General features: G+C 52.7%; 1 protein-coding gene across 3 annotated transcripts; it reads left to right on the forward strand.

Moving 5' to 3' along the window:
• Positions 1-1,237: 1,237 nt before the first annotated feature.
• RAD51D (RAD51 paralog D) lies at positions 1,238-15,629 on the forward strand. Of its 3 annotated transcripts, XM_021067413.2 has the most exons (10): positions 1,238-1,512; positions 1,811-1,872; positions 2,061-2,179; positions 6,828-6,909; positions 7,154-7,288; positions 7,791-7,886; positions 11,726-11,816; positions 11,941-12,011; positions 13,640-13,801; positions 13,957-15,629. In XM_021067413.2, the coding sequence occupies exons 1-10, from the start codon at positions 1,392-1,394 to the stop codon at positions 14,035-14,037; spliced, it is 1,020 nt and encodes a 339-aa protein (XP_020923072.2). In that variant the 5' UTR covers positions 1,238-1,391; the 3' UTR covers positions 14,038-15,629. The 3 variants fall into 3 exon arrangements, 2 of the variants coding, with proteins under 2 accessions (XP_020923072.2, XP_020923074.2); XM_021067415.2 differs by lacking the exons at positions 11,726-11,816; positions 11,941-12,011; XR_014821395.1 differs by lacking the exons at positions 11,726-11,816; positions 11,941-12,011; positions 13,640-13,801; positions 13,957-15,629 and adding an exon at positions 9,555-10,180 and having other exon boundaries at positions 7,791-9,047.
• Positions 15,630-15,848: the final 219 nt, after the last annotated feature.

The raw sequence follows: 15,848 nt of genomic DNA on the forward strand, positions 1-15,848 counted from the left end.
GAGACAGAGGCACCTGGGCATGAAAGGAGGCTGGTGATACTGGAATGGGACTCGGGGAGTGACTTTGTCTACAGGCTCTATATCCAGAAATCCTAGGCAGCAAACCTCATATGTCTTAGCTGTGCAGGCACAGGAAAAACCCAGATGGTTCATAGCTCACATATACCCAGGTTTACTGCTAAAACTCTAAATTCTACTGAGCCCTCACCCCAGTGTCATCACGTCTTGAGGGATAGTGGGTGCTTTCAGAGGCAGACAGAAATGGGCCAGATGTTTCTGTTCTCAATGAAACCACTTCACAGTAGGGAAACATATACACAACTTCGGGGGTGGGGAGGGGGCGCTGTTAAAACAGCACTGGCTTTGCACCGAAATATAAATTCGTCTGCTCCAAGTCCAGCTCTGTCTTTACAGGCTGTGAAACCTTTGGCAAGTGACTTTACTGCACTGAGCCTCAGTTTCCTCGTCTGTAAAATAGGGGTAAATACAGAACCTATCTCACTGGATTGTAAGAGGATAACCTTGTAAAGTTGTTTTCTCTCTTCCAGAGGGTAAGGTTAAGAAAAGAATCTTTCAAAATACCAAATCACATGGTGTTCCCATCGTGGCGCAGTGGTTAACGAATCCGACTAGGAACCATGAGGTTGCAGGTTTGATCCGTGGCCTTGCTCAGTGGGTTAAGGATGTGGTGTTGCCGTGAGCTGTGGTGTAGGTTGCAGATGGGGCTCGGATCCCGCGTGGCTGTGGCTGTGGAGCGGGCTGGTGGCTACAGCTCCAATTAGACCCTTAGCCTGGGAACCTCCATATGCCATGGGAGCGGCCCTAGAAAAGACCAAAAAAAAAAAAAAAAAAAAAAGTGTGTGTGTGTGTTCTATATACTCAGGGTTTTTACTGTTGATCATTCAAAATTACTTTTATTTGGAAAACAGAAGCAGATGTCCTCTCTGCGCGCTGCTGCTTTCAAGCACCTATCAGACGACTGCTGAGGATCTGATTAGATTCTTTGTCACTGTCTTCCCTCACCAACAGGTAGGTCCCTGAGAGTAGGGATGGTGGGTCCCATCCAACGTTCTGGACCAGCGTTCATTATGGAAAGTGGCACCAGGGAGGCTGGCGAGGAGGCGTGATGGGGAAAAGGCAGGGGACCCAACTTCGTGCCGCCCACGCGGGGCCGCGGGAGCCCGCCCGTCCGCCCGGCGGTCGGCAGGTGGCGCCGCAGGCCAGGCCCTGGAGCCTGGAAACCGGAAGCGGCGGCGGGGCCGGGCAGGCAGGCTCCTGGGCGCGGGAGACCAGGCAGGGTCCACACCCTGTGCGCCGCCTCCTCCCGACGCCAGCCCCCAGCGTTTGGTCCGGAAGGGGGTGCTGCGGGGTGTCTGGAGAGGGCCTCGCGGATGCCCCCAGGACCAGCGGCCCCGGGGCCTCCAGGGAACATGGGCGTGCTTCGGGCCGGACTGTGCCCCGGCCTCACTCAGGACATGGTCCAGCTTCTGCAGAGCCGCGGGATCAAGACAGGTGACCGTGGGCGCGCGCCTGTGCGGGCCACATGGCTGGGCCCAGCGCGGAGGCTGGCCCCGGCCCTGGCCCACTGGGTGGGGCCCCTCCCCTGCCTCCGACGCCCACAGCCTTCTGGCAGAGCTTGGGAGGGTGGGACTGGGCAAGCCCCGCTCCAGGAGGGCTAGAACCCCCCACTGTGGGCTAGGCGCCGCGCCAGCCCCCGCGGCTCCGCTAGTTCGCGTAGGCGAGGAAAAGTCACGGGCGGGAGTCTGGGGCCTCCCTTGCCGCGCATCAACCCCGCGTGTTTTGTTTTCAGTGGTGGACCTGGTTTCTGCAGACTTGGAGGAGGTAGCCCAGAAATGTGGTTTGTCTTATAAGGTGAGCTGGCGATCTCCACACTCCAAACATGGGTGTCTCTAAATGCCCATCCCCGAGCAGAGTGTCCCCAGAGATTGATAAGGGGGGGGGGGCTAGGAGACCCTGGATGGCCCCCTCCCTTGGCGGGTCGCTGCCGCACACTCCCGGCTGCTCCGGCAGCTTCCTGAGTTGCCCCGCCCCTTCCGCAGGCCCTGGTCGCCCTGAGGCGGGTGCTGCTGGCTCAGTTCTCCGCTTTTCCCTGCAATGGCGCTGATCTCTACGAGGAACTGAAGACGTCCACGGCCATCCTGTCCACCGGCATTAGAAGGTTTGTGTGTGTGTAGCTGGGGCAGAAGGCGAGAGGCCAGAGGCTCTGGCTGGGCTTTTGATGCTTGAGAAAGAGCAGGCTGCTTCAGCTGTGGTTGAAGGAGACACGGGAGGGGGGGTCAGGATTTCTGAGTTATCTTACCCTGTAGCAGAGTTTCTCTGACTCCTAACCACTTAGGATGCATAATTTTGGGGGGTGGCTGTCTTGTGCATATAGTAGGATGTCTGGCAGCATCCCTGGCCTCCACCCCAGTAGATGCCAGTTACACCCCTCTCCTTCATAGGTCATGACTATCAAAAATGGCTCTAGCTGTTGCCAAATGACCCTGGGGGCCAAAATTGCTACTGGTTGAGAATCACTGTCCTGTAACACAAGATGTCAGCACTTCCACAGATATTATTCCACAGATCAGAGCAACTTTTCTCTGGCCCTTTCTGCCCTTTCACTTAAGGATGGGGCAGGGAGTTCCCCTTGTAGCTCACTGGGTTAAGAACCTGAGGTGGGTTAAGTATCCATAAGGATGCATGTTTGATCCTTGGTCTTGCTGAGTGGCTTAAAGATCTGACATTGCTGTGAGCTGTGTAGGTCACAGACGGGTCTTGGATCTGGTGTTGCTGCGGCTGTGGTGTAGGCTGGCGGCAGCAGCTCCAATTTGACCCCTAGCCTGCGAACTTTCATATGCTGCGGGCACAGCCCCAAAAAGAAAAAAAACGATGGGGCAAGAGAGCACAACTGAATACCATTTATTTGAGTGCCTACTATATACCAGCCAGGGCTCCAGCCCTGGCGCACTTGATCCAGAACCTGGTTCTTTCGCTGTACTCTGCAGCAGGAAGGGACAGGAGTGATTTATGTTCTGCTGTGCAGTTTGGAGAGGGAACGCGTTGGAAGAAAACAGGCGGCTTCTGGCCAAGGAAGGCTGACCTCTTTCCTGGCCTGTTTGTACAGAATTTGATAAAGAGCACTGCCACCACCAAGGTCTTTGGATTGGTTTGGCCTTTGCTCTTTCCCGTGCATGTCCTCTTGGCAAGGTTCATATAGCATGGCGCCTGCTTTCTGCAGCTGGGGGTCCAGGTCTGTCATTCATCAAGCACTGGCCAAGTGCCTATAGGTGACAGATGTATGCCAATGATACGAATATGCGTGAGGCAAGGCCCTCGCACTTAAGGAGTGTGGGGTCTGGTGGGTAGAGAAAAGCAAGGGACAGAAGAGAGGGGTGTGGGCACGTGTGTGTTGGGGGTGGTGACTAACAGGGAGCAGCCTTGGCCTTTGGGAATTTATAAAACCAGCCCAGGCATTCCCACTGTGGTGCCACAGGACCAGCAGCATCTTGGGAGCCCTGGGATACAGGTTAGATCCCCAACCTGGCACAGTGGGTTAAGGATCTGGTGTTGCTGCAGCTGTGGCTTAGGATATGATCCCTGGCCTGGGAATTCCATGTGCCATGGGGCGGTCAGAAAAAAAGAAGAAGGGGGGTTCCCGTCATGGCACAGTGGTTAACGAATCCGACTAGGAACCATGAGGTTGTGGGTTTGGTCCTTGGCCTTGCTCAGTGGGTTGCCGAGAGCTGTGGTGTAGGTTGCAGACGCGGCTCAGGATCCCGCGTTGCTGTGGCTCTGGCGTAGGCCGGTGGCTACAGCTCCTATTAGACCCCTAGCCTGGGAACTTCCATATGTCACGGGAGGGGCCCTAGAAAAGCCAAAAAACAAAAAAAAAAAAAAGAAGAAAAAAACCAGCATATACTGAAGCAGCATTTCGGAAACAGTCAGGTGGAAAATTGGCAGAATGGCAGCTGCCATGGGTCACTGCAAGGGACTTCACTGTCTGGGAGGCTCTGTGGAGGAGGCAGGCCTTGGGCAGTCTGGAACGGATGGGCTTTCTGAGCACTCACCAGGAACCAGACACTGTGACCTGAAATAACTGGATACCTCCTTGCATTTATCTTCACAACCACAATGAATGTGTTCCCCTGAAAATCACCATCCTGTAGATGAGAAAAGCGGGACAGGTAGTGACTTGCTCAAGATCCCCCAGCTAGTAGGTGGCAGACCAGGCCCTTGAAGTCATGCCTGTCACATTCCTAAGTCTAAGAACACAACTCTAAATAACACGTCTGCCCTGTTGCCCCCCCTCCGGGTGGGAGGCTTTCTTGCGCAAGTGGACGTACAGGCGTGGCGTCGAGGTACTCCGGTGGATGGGGCCAGGGAGGCTGGCAGCAGAGAGCCCCGGGAGGATGTGGCAGGGGAGGGCATGTGAGCTGGTTTAGGGCTGGTGACAGCAGGAGGCATGTTGAAGAAATGTGATAAGCCTGCCCACCCGGGGGGATAGAGAGATGACCCGCCAGGAGGTCCCTTCATGGCTTAGCAGTTAATGAACCTGACTGGGATCCATGAGGATGTGGGTTCGATCCCTGGCCTCGCTCAGTGGGTTAAGGATCTGGCATTGCCGTGAGCTGTGATAAAGGTCACAGACACAGCTTGGATCCCGAGTTGCTGTGGCTGTGGTGTAGGCCGGCAGCAGTAGCTCCGATTAGACCCCTAGCCTGGGAACCTCCATATGCTGCAGGTGCGGCCCTAAAAAGAAAAAAAATGACTCACTAGGTTTCTAGCCTTCCTCGAAGTGTTCTGTGGACACTGGGTGGTTGTGACTTTACTGTGGGAGGGGAGTCAATAGCGTGGGAAATGCTAGTTGACCCAAATTAAGCGGGTTTCTCTATTGCGGGCTTTCTCATAGCCTTTAGTGCCGGTGGGCGCCATGGATCTTTACAAGGACAAGGGACTACGCACCGTGGCTGGGAAGAGCTGCGTTGACTGGGGGAGGTGGGTTGTTCCTTGAAGGCCAGAGCTATGTCTTATTCATCTGTGCCTCTGCCTTGTAAAAGGCCTTCAGGAAATGTGCTGTTTGAATGAATGACTGAAAGCCAGTTCAGAGGGAAAGGTGGGGGATAAATCCTAGAAATCCTTTGTGTTCAGAACAGGTGGTGCTGGAGTTTCCTGGTGGCTCAGTGGGTTAAGGATCTGCCATTGTCCCTGCTGTGCCGTTGTCACCCTGTGGGTATGGGCTTGATTCTGGGCTGGGGAACTTCCTTGTGCCTAGAATGAGGCCAAAACAAAACAGATGAGGAGTTCTTGTCATGGCTCAGTGGTTAACGAACCCGACCAGTGTCCATGAAGACCCAGGTTCAATCTCTGGCCTTGCTCAGTGGGTTAAGGATCTGGCGTTGCCGTGAGCTGTGGTGTAGATCGCAGATGAGGCTCAGATCCCAAGTTGCTGTGGCTGTGGTGCAGGCCAGCAGCTATAGCTCCGATTCAACCCCTAGCCTGGGAACCTCCATATGCCGCGAGTGCCACCCTAAAAAGACAAAAGGTAGAAAAAAGGGGGGGGTCCTTTAGGTGGTAAGAGACGTGGAATGTAAACAGGTGAGAAGTCAGCTGGGAGGTGGATTTAGGAATTTCTAATGCAGACTGATCCTCATGGTCAAGAATGCGACTGATTCTTTTTTTTTTTTGGTCTTTTTAGGGCCGCACCCGCAGCATATGGAGGTTCCCAGGCTTGGGATCGAATCGGAGCTGTAGCTGCCAGCCTACGCCACAGCCGCAGATCCGAGCCATGTCTGCAGCGTACACTGCAGCTCACGGCAACACTGGATCCTTAACCCACTGAGCGAGGCCAGGGATCGAACCGGCAACCTCAGGGTTCCCAGTCGGATTTGTTTCTACTGTGCTACGACGGGAACTCCTGTTCGGTGTCTTATTTCTGACCATTACATAAACCCAGGCATGTGAAGAAATGGCTAGATCTATACACACAGACACATGTGGAAGTACTGGTGGATCTGAATAAGGCCGGCGATGGCTCCAGTGTCAGTTTGTGAGGTTGTACTGCAGCACAGTACGTCTTAGGGTGAAAGATGCTGCCATTGGGGGAAATGAGGGGAGGGATACAGGGGACCTCCCCATACATTGTTTTGGGGTTTTTTTTTTGTCCTTTTTTGCCATTTCTTGGGCCGCCCCTGCGGCATATGGAGGTTCCCAGGCTAGGGGTCAAATCAGAGCTGTAGCCATTGGCCTACACCAGAGCCACAGCAACGCAGGGTCCGAGCCGCGTCTGCGACCTACACCACAGCTCACAGCAACACCGGATCCCGGATCGTTAACCCACTGAGCAAGGGCAGAGATGGAACCTGCAACCTCATGGTTCCTAGTCGGATTCGTTAACCACTGAGCCACGACAGCAACTCTCTCATACATTGTTTTTTGCAACTTCTTGTGAATCTGTAATTATTTCAGAGTTTTTGTTTGTTTGTTTTTAATGACAAATTAGGGGAAGTGCTCATGCAAAGGGCTGAGATGGAGAATGAGAGGAGACCTTTGGATGGGGCGGCAAAGGCCTCCGTGGACGGGTGATCACCCAGAGGTGACCCTGAAGCCGGGAGTGAAGGGATGAGGGGCCAGAGGAGGAGCATTTAGCCGTGCCCCCCTTCCCTGAAGGAAACCCCACCCGGAGAAGCCTCCTGGCCAGAATGTTAGACGGTCTCTGGACAGAACAGTGCTTGGAGGGAACGTGCAGCTTTTCTTCCTGGTTCCAACCCCCCTCCCTTCCCACCAGTCCCCTTGATTGATTATTTTCCCTCTTCCTCTGCCGCCAGCCTGGACAAACTGCTCGATGCCGGTCTTTATACTGGAGAAGTGACTGAAATCGTAGGAGGCCCAGGTAGCGGCAAAACCCAGGTACACGCGTGGCTGGCAGCCGGGAGGGTTGGAGGAGGGGGTGCCTAGCCCTGGATCCCTGGGGCCGCTTCTGCCGTGTGCTCGTGGTTCAGAGCTGGGAAGGGAGAAGACGGGTGGTGAGGGGTGGGCTTCGAACTTGGCCCATTGGTGTCTCTGGGATCTGGGCACAATTTGGTGTTTGGAAGCTCCCTTTCTGGGCATTCCTTGAGGGTTCAAGTTCACCTGGTGCCCCGTCTCTACTCAGGTGTGTCTCTGTGTGGCTGCGAACGTGGCCCACAGCCTGCAGCAGAAGGTCCTGTACATCGATTCCAACGGCGGGCTCACAGCCTCCCGCATCCTCCAGCTGCTTCAGGCCAGAACCTCAGATGAGGAGGAGCAGGTAAAGGGCAGGGGGAGTGGGGATCCTTTGAGGCTCTGATACTGTAAAACCCCGTTATCGAACATGGCAAGAATGGTGGCCATTTGGGTAAAGAGTCGTCTCTGTCTTCGAAACGGGGTGTTCTACTGACACTTGCTGTTTGCTGCAGGCCTCCCCATTATGACATCAGCCCAGCTCAGATGCCACCTGCTCTGATCCAGGAAACCCAACCCCAACCTCATGCAGGGCTGCCACACACCCCACCTCTGTTTCTACCTCATTTTTTTGCCCGTGGTAGACACACTCATCAGTCCTGTCACTCCTTCCTGTGGAGCTCTGACTTGGCTTTACAGCTCGGCACCCCTTGGTTGGGAACTGGCCCATCAGAGAAAGCCCATTTGCCATCATGGACCTGAGTCCTTGCATCTAAGTGCCTCTTCCTGCTCAGCCTCAAAATCCCTCTTCATCTTGCCCGACCCCCTGCTCTTCTCCAAAGCCTTCTTTCTCTTTCCCACCCCTTCAGGCGGGAGCTCTCCAGAGGATCCAGGTGGTGCGTGTGTTTGACATCTTCCAGATGCTGGATGTGCTCCAGGACCTGCGAGGAGCTGTAGCCCAGCAGGTAAGCCTGCTTTCCACCCCTTCCTGCTTCCCCCGGCTCGCCGGTGAGGTCTGCCTGTGGGCAGGTGTCCTACGGCAGACTCTGCTTGGGAATGTAGCTGTGCAGTCTGGTGACTCCAGCTGGGCCCGCCACTCCCAGGATGGGATTCCTGAATGCTTCATTCATTCCTGAGTGCCTCCTCATTGACATGCTCATCTTCCTTACTAAACAATTAGCTCCTTGAGTGCCAGGATCATGTCGTATTCATTGCTGCATTACCCTGCTGGCTCAGTTAGGATTGCTCTCAGCTGCAAGTAATAGAGTCTGTCTAATAGATGTTTGACCCTTGAGGACGTTTAATTGTCTCATATGAGCCTGGAGGTTGGCAGGTCCATAATGTGAGGGCTCCAGGTTGGTGTGCCTGGTTCTCTGCTCTTCTTCCTCGTGATTGCAAAGCAGCTGCTATAGCTCTAAGCATCATGTCTCCACACATCCATATCACATCCATATTCAGGGCAGTAAGAGATACATGCCTCTTTTCTGTGCCTCTTCTCTTTTATAAAGGAAGAAAAATCTTTCTCTGTAACCCACCAATGTACTTCCCACCTCCTCTTACATCTAATTGGCCAAAACTGAGTTATATGTATGTCTTAGACCAGGGAAGGGGTTGGGCCCACCTTCCCTCTGTCAGGAGAGTTCTGCCCAGTACTTGAACATACTCAGAGTCCTGTTAACGAGGAAGAGGAATCTGGAAAGGCATTTGGGTCCATGCCCTGCTACACCTGATAGGTGTGTAGATAGGATTTGGTGCACTGGTTTATACACTCTTCGGTTTGGAAGACCTTAGAGAGAACAGTTTAATTCTATTTAATTAGTTTAATTCGTCTTAACCTTTTTTCTCACCCAAAGGCATGACGTTTTCCCAAGGGCATCCCTAGGGCGGTAGATGGAGTAAATCGTTTTTACAAACATTACACCATGTGATAGTTGAACAAACACTTGCTGTAGGAATCATAGCTGGTTATAACCCTCCTGTGTGTTAAGACATGGAGTCAAGTAGTCCTGATCGAAGCCAGCCCTCTCATGCTAGAGACATGCAGTGAGCTGCTCAAGGTCACCACATGTCTAGGATAAGAACAAAGCTTATAAACCAACTATCTCAACTCAGGAGTTCCCACTGTGGTGCAGTGGTTAACGAACCCAACTGGGAACCGTGAGGTTGCAGGTTTGATCCCTGGCCTTGCTCGGTGGGTTAAGGATCCGGTGTTGCCATGAGCTGTGGGTCATAGATGAGGCTCAGATCTGGCGTTGCTGTGGCTCGGGAGTAGGCCGGCAGCTGTAGCTCTGACTAGACCCCTAGCCTGGGAACCTCCATATGCCATGGGTACAGCCCTAAAAAGACAAAAAACAAAAAACAAAAAAAAATTCAACTCACTTGTCAAAGGACTTTTTTTTTCTTTTCTTTTTTTTTTTTTTTTTTTACTGTAGCTTGTATATATTCTTTTTCTTTTTTTTTGTCTTTTTGTCTTTTTGCCTTTTCTTGAGCCACTCCCATGGCATATGGAGGTTCCCAGGCTAGGGGTTGAATCGGAGCTATAGCCACCGGCCTACACCACAGCCACAGCAACGCGGGATCCCCAACCCACTGAGCAAGGCCAGGGACTGAACCTGCAACCTCATGGTTCCTAGTTGGATTCGTTAACCACTGCGCCACGATAGGAACTCCAATATTCTATTATTACATAACAAATTACTACAAACTTAGTGACTTAAGAGGACAGGTATTTATCACCTCACAGTTTCAGGAATCTGGGCACAGCTTAGCCTGCTCCTCTGCTTCGGAGGGTCTCATTAGGCTGGAATCAAGGTGGCAGCTGGATTGTGTGCTCATCTGGAGGCTCAACTGAAGAAGAATTGCTTACCAGTTCATTCACATTGTCAGCAGAATGCATTTCTAGAGGCTTCAGTTTCTTGCTGGCAGTTAGCCAGGGTCCACCTTGAAGTCCAGTCTGCCCATTGTTCCTGCCATATGGCCCTTTCCATAGGTGGTTCACAGCACGGCAGCCCTTGCTGCAAGACAGCACAAGAGGAGTTCCCATTGTGGCTCAGGTAACGAACCTGATTAGTATCCACGAGGATGTGGGTTTGATCCCAGCCTTGCTCAGTGGGTTAAAGATCTGGCGTTGCGTGAGCTGTGGTATAGGGTGCAGATGTAGCTTGGAACTGGCGTGGCTGTGGTGAAGGCAGGCAGCTACAGCTCCGATAGACCTAGGCTGAGAACTTCCATATGCCGTGGGTACAGCCCGAAAAAGACAGCGAAAGAGTGAGAGCAAAATGCAACACGAGGTCTTATATAACATGATGTAATCACAGGAGTGGCAGCATATTACCTTTGCCTTATATCATAGCCCAGTCCAGAGAGTGACAGCCAACACCTTCGGCATTTTATTTTTTTCTTTTCTCTGCAATGCCGGATCCTTAACCCACGGAGCAAGGCCGGGGGTTGAACCCACATCCTCATGGATACTAGTTGGGTTCATAACCTGCTGAGCCACAGTGGGAACTCACCACTTTTGGCTTTATTAGAAAGCCAGACACAGGACTCCCCCACGGTCAAGGGAAAGGCATCATAGGGGGCTTGAACACCTAGAGGTGGGAAGCGTGGGGTCTGTCTGGCACACGTGACCTGATAGCTCCGTAGTTACAGGCGGTGAAAGCCTTGCTGTCCCATCTTAGCCAGAGATTTCAACCTGCCGCCCAGAGAAGAGGAAGCGAGGGCTAAGCCGATCTCTCTCTCCTCTGCCATCGCCCCTTAGACAAGATGATGACTGGTCAGAGTCAGTAACCGGGAGACAAAGGGCGAGACGTACCAAAGACCAGAGAAGCTGAACATCCAAGACTTGGCTAACATGAAGTGAAAAAAAATTTGTGGAAACAGAATTATCCAGGGCATCGGATATAAGGAGAGAGGGAGAAGAGAAGGGAGGCGTCAAGGACAGGTTAGGTGCAAGAAACTGGGAGGATGCTCGTGCTCGAGTGGGGACAAAACGTGGTTTCAGCAGGTGGCTGTCTGTATCGTCTGTATTTGGAAACTTTAGATATGGAAGATGAGGCTCGAGAGGCACCACCTAGGAGGAGTCAGTGGACTAAAGAGAAGGCTAACCTCTTTACTAGCAGAAGTTTTGAACTTGGAGAGTAAGCAGGAGAGGCAAGAGAGGAACCTGACAGTATGGCGAGGGGCTGGCCATAAGGAGAAAGATTCCACGAAGAAAATTCCTGACCAGGGGGCCCCGGGATTTGAGCACAGATTCCTTCAGTTTAATTTTTTTTTTTTTTTTTTTGGTCTTTTTGCCATTTCTTGGGCTGCTCCCACAGCATATGGAGGTTCCCAGGCTAGGGGTCCAATCGGAGCTGTAGCCGCTGGCCTACACCAGAGCCACAGCAACATGGGATCCGAGCCGAGTCTGCGACCCACACCACAGCTCACGGCAACGCTGGATCCTTAACCCATTGAGCAAGGCCAGGGATCGAACCTGCAACCTCATGGTTCTTAGTCAGATTCGTTAACCACTGCACCACGACGGGAACTCACTTCAGTTTAATTTTTTTAGGGTATCTGGGATGACCTGTGATTTCAACTCCCTCTGTCCACCCAAGTCTTCGGTAAACTCTGGTATACATACACATGGGGATGGGCAAGAAAGGCATTGATGCAAATCCGTCAGACCCGCGCAGCTGTATGTGGGGTGGAGGAGGTTATTTCTTAGCAGTTTCTGCTACAGGAACAAGGTCGTCCTGTAATGGGCGCCCCCTAGAGGCCAGATGGTTCATGGCATCCGCTTCCCATCATCCCCCTCCAGGTGAGCAGTTCTGCAGGGACTGTGAAGGTGGTGGTGGTGGACTCGGTCACTGCGGTGGTCTCCCCTCTTCTGGGAGGTCAGCAGAGGGAAGGTGAGTGGTGTGGCAGAGCCCAGGGTTGGGGTTGCGCTCTTGCCTCCTGGCTCTGGAGTCCAGTTTTCGGCCATCCTGGTCCCTGCTGCTCTGCTGCCCACCCTCTCTGCTGTTTCTCCTCCAGGCTTGGCCTTGATGATGCAGCTGGCCCGAGAGCTGAAGACCCTGGCACGGGACCTGGGCGTGGCAGTGGTGGTAGGAAGCGGGCTTGGCCAGCCATGCTTGTCTTACCTCTGTTTCCTGGATTTCACCAAGTGGGGAGATGAACTTTCTAGTTATAGTTCTTTTTTTTTTTTCATTTTTGATATTTAGGGCCTCACCTGCGTCCTATGGAAGTTCCCGGGCTAGGGGTCGAATCTGAGCTGCAGCTGCTGGCCTTCATCACAGCCAAAGCAACACTAGATCCAAGCCACATCTGTGATCTATGCCGCAGCTCATGGCAACGCTGGATCCTTAACCCACTGAGTGAGGCCAGGGAGGTGAACCCTCACTGTCGTGGATACTAGTCAGATGCATTAGCTCCTGAGCCACAGTAGGAACTCATAGTTATGGTTCTTTACTTCCCTTAAACAGCAGCTTCTGAACCCCCAAAATGACCCTATGGAGAAGGGTCATCACCCAACTAACCTTGACATCTACAGTGTGGTACTGGGAGCGAACTGGACCATAAATAGCCAAGGGGAGTTCCTGTTGTGACTCAGCAGGTAACAAATCTGACTAGCATCCATGAGGACACGGTTTCGATTCCTGGCCTTGCTCAGTGGGTTAAGGACCTGGTGTTGCCGTGAGCTGTGGTGTAGGTTGCAGATGTGGCTCAGATCCTGCGTTGCTGTGGCTGTGGTGTAGGCTGGCAGCTGCAGCTCTGATTAGACCCCTAGCCTGGGAACCTCCATATGCTGCTGGTGCGGCCCTAAAAAGCAAAAAAAATAAATAATAAATAAATAGCCAAGGAATCAGGGACAGTTTTCTTTTTTTTTTTCTTTTTTTTTCTTTTATCCACATAAGTGGCCAGGGATCAAAACCAGATCCTTAACCTACTGTGCAAGAGAACTCCTTCTGTGTCTTAGTAGTTTCTTTAAGAATGCCATGTTGTTGGAGTTCCTGTTGTGGCGCAATGGTTAGCGAATCTGACTAGGAACCATGAGGTTGCGGGTTCGATCCCTGGCCTTGCTCAGTGAGTTAAGGATCCGGCGTTGCCGTGAGCTGTGGTGTAAATTGCAGACGCGGCTTGGAGCCCACATTGCTGTGGCTGTGGCGTAGGCCAGTGGCTATGGCTCTGATTAGACCCCTAGCCTGGGAACCTCTGTATGCTGCGGGAGTGGCCCTAGAAATGGCAAAAAGACCAAAAAAAAAAAAAAACCGTGTTCAGCAGCTGCATATTATTTTGTTTAATACTTATGTTACAGGGGATGGCAAACTATTTTCCCTAAAGGACCAGATAGTAAATACAGTTGGCCTTCCTTACCCGGGTGTTCTGCATCTGTAGATTCCACCAACTGTGGACTCAAGCTGTGGTAGGTTGAATTCATGGATGCGGAACCCACAGATGCAAAGGGCCAACCAACGGAACAATACTATTTTATATCCATGGTTTTGGTATCCCTGGGGGTCCTGCAACCAGTCTACTTGCAGATAATGAGGGACGGCTGTATTCGAGGCTTTATGGTCATATGGTCTCTCTTGGAACTGCTCAGCTGCTCTTTAGCATGAAAGCAACCATAGGCAATCCCTAAACAAATGGGCATTGGAACGAAGCAGCGGGAGCAGCTGTCCTCTGTCCTAGCATCCCCAGATCTACAAGCCTTTGCTTTTTCCTGCCGCAGGTGACCAACCATGTGACCCGAGACAGGGACAGCGGGAAGCACAAACCTGCCCTTGGACGCTCCTGGAGCTTTGTGCCCAGCACCCGGCTTCTCCTGGACATCAGCCAAGATGCAGGAGCAGGCAGCCGGCGTGTGGCACGTCTGACCAAGTCTCCCCGCCTGGTGAGCCGGCCCCAAGGGGAAAGCCAGGATTCTCGGCCCCTGAGGGTGGTGTCCGGGCCCACAGGTGTCTCACTGAGGAATTCTTGGATGCTGAGACCCTGCAGCCGAAGAGGGTTATGCCGCTCCTCTCACTGTCCCCTCCTGTCTCCTTCCAGCCAACAGGTTTCCAGGAGATGGTGGACATTGGGACCTGGGGGACCCCAGAGCAGAATCCGTCACAGGGCGATGACATATGACTGTGCTGGCAGGCAAAGGGCGAGGTGTCAAGACCCAACCCTCCTGCACAGCAATGCCCGCCCTTCACTGCCAGCAGCCCTCGGGCGGCAGAGATGCTCTTGGGCTGGGCAGACACCTCAGTCCTCAGCTCTTCTCTCTCGGAAACTCAGCGCCACTGGCAAGAGAGGATGCCGTTGTGGAAAGACCCAGAAATTCACGCTGGTGCCAGGTTTTCTGCCCTTGTTTCTACCGTATATGTTTCCAAGGGGAGCCGAGTTCTCCCTGGCTTGGGCATCAGAAGAGGCATTCTAGTGACTGAAAGGGTGACCTTGTGTGTCCACATCATACCCTGGCTCCATCCTAACCCAGTGGATGAGCCTGAGGCCTCTAGCTGGCCGTTGCTCCCCTCCTTCTTTTTGCCTCTGTTTTTCCATCTGTAAGATGGGGCTCCCTTTCCCTGTGCTCTGTCTTTGAGTTACTGGATGGAAGTAACCTTGTAAATGCAAAACTCTTCTTCATGCAGGTCCTGCCCTTAAAAACATAAAAAAAGGAAATCCCCTGAACCCCAGAACCCTCTAACTTCTCCCCAGAAGGTCATTTTTCAGTTTCCTCCAGAGGGGGCCGCAAAGAAGGGTTATTTCTCTTTTCCGCTTGCTGATTCGGTTTCACACACACCTGCATGCATCACCGGGACCCAGTGAGACCAGGAGCTCACTGCAGTCCCAGGGATATAATTTAAGTGGAAGGGAAGATGTGACCTGCGCCTGGGGCATCCAGCTACTTGTTAACATGCATGGTGCCCTGTGGGGGCCCCTCCGCAGTAGAGAGTAACCAGAGGTGCTGAACCATGGCCTTGCCCGTCAACAGACAGGAGAATTTGCACAGTAAATAGAGCCAGCTGGGAAAATTGATGCTGGCGTAAATAATACATGGCAAATCTAGTCCTTTATGCAGAAATTCATTGCCGGTGGCTCCAAGATGCAATATAATTACCTTTCTCTTCCTGCCAGCTGTACCACAGCCTGGTGCCCTAGTGGATGCACTAACCCCCGCTGCCTGTTACCGCCATCAAGGCCATCCATCTGCGAGCTGTAACCCTGGCTGGGGCGTGGGGAACAGCCACTGGGGACGGGGCAATAAAAGGCAAAGGAGAGAAATGATCAGAATTGTTTACTGACCACATTTTTTTAAAGGAAGCCCACCTTTCTTGGTTGGAGAGCCTGTTGTGTAATTAATTAGTTGTGTCTTGGCTGCAGGAAGGGGAGTCAGAGTTGCAGGCAGAAGATACACCATGAGAGGCAATGAGCAGCAGGGGTAAAAGCAAGATGCACTGAGGATGCGAACAAGTGGCAGACAGGCCCGAGGGTATCTGCCTGAGTGAGGACAGGCTTGGTGAGCCTAAAGCTGGAGGAACCCTGGCGCTGCTGCATTCACAGGCACCCAGGAGAAATGAACCTTCAGCAGCCGACACCAGGAATGGTTGGCACATATTTACAGCCATAGTAGGAAACAAAACATGAAGCTGGGAATGGCAGATCTCTGCCACTTGTACCATTTGGGCATCCTGAGCCCATGCACACGCCACCAATAAAGCAGTCGTTCTTTTTGCGGAGCCCAGAGCCCTTTGCAGTTTTAGTTTTTCTCCATATAGCACTCCGGGCAGCTGCAACCAGTCGTGGACTTGGCATTCAAGGTGGAGCCTGGTTGCCCTCTCTGCCCTGGGCAAATCTGCCATATTTCCTGTGTGTGATGTTGCGTGTTTCGTCTGGACCCTAGGGGAGTGCGGCTTGAGAGGCCTGTCAAGATCATATGCCCCGTTGTGGCACACGGA

Source organism: Sus scrofa, chromosome 12, assembly GCF_054392235.1.
Source record: "Sus scrofa isolate SSC_HxYL_T2T_F1_AM1 chromosome 12, Sscrofa_HxYL_maternal_Yorkshire_Landrace_v2.0, whole genome shotgun sequence".
Taxonomy (NCBI): Eukaryota; Metazoa; Chordata; class Mammalia; order Artiodactyla; family Suidae; genus Sus; species Sus scrofa.

Excerpts from the sequence above, each read along its gene's own strand:
- RAD51D (XM_021067413.2), top strand. The coding sequence starts at position 1,392 with ATGCCCCCAGGACCAGCGGCCCCGGGGCCTCCAGGGAACATGGGCGTG. Across the intron at positions 6,910-7,153 it reads CAGGTAGCGGCAAAACCCAG|GTGTGTCTCTGTGTGGCTGC; the intron begins GTACACGCGTGG and ends GTCTCTACTCAG. Across the intron at positions 12,012-13,639 it reads ACCTGGGCGTGGCAGTGGTG|GTGACCAACCATGTGACCCG; the intron begins GTAGGAAGCGGG and ends TTCCTGCCGCAG.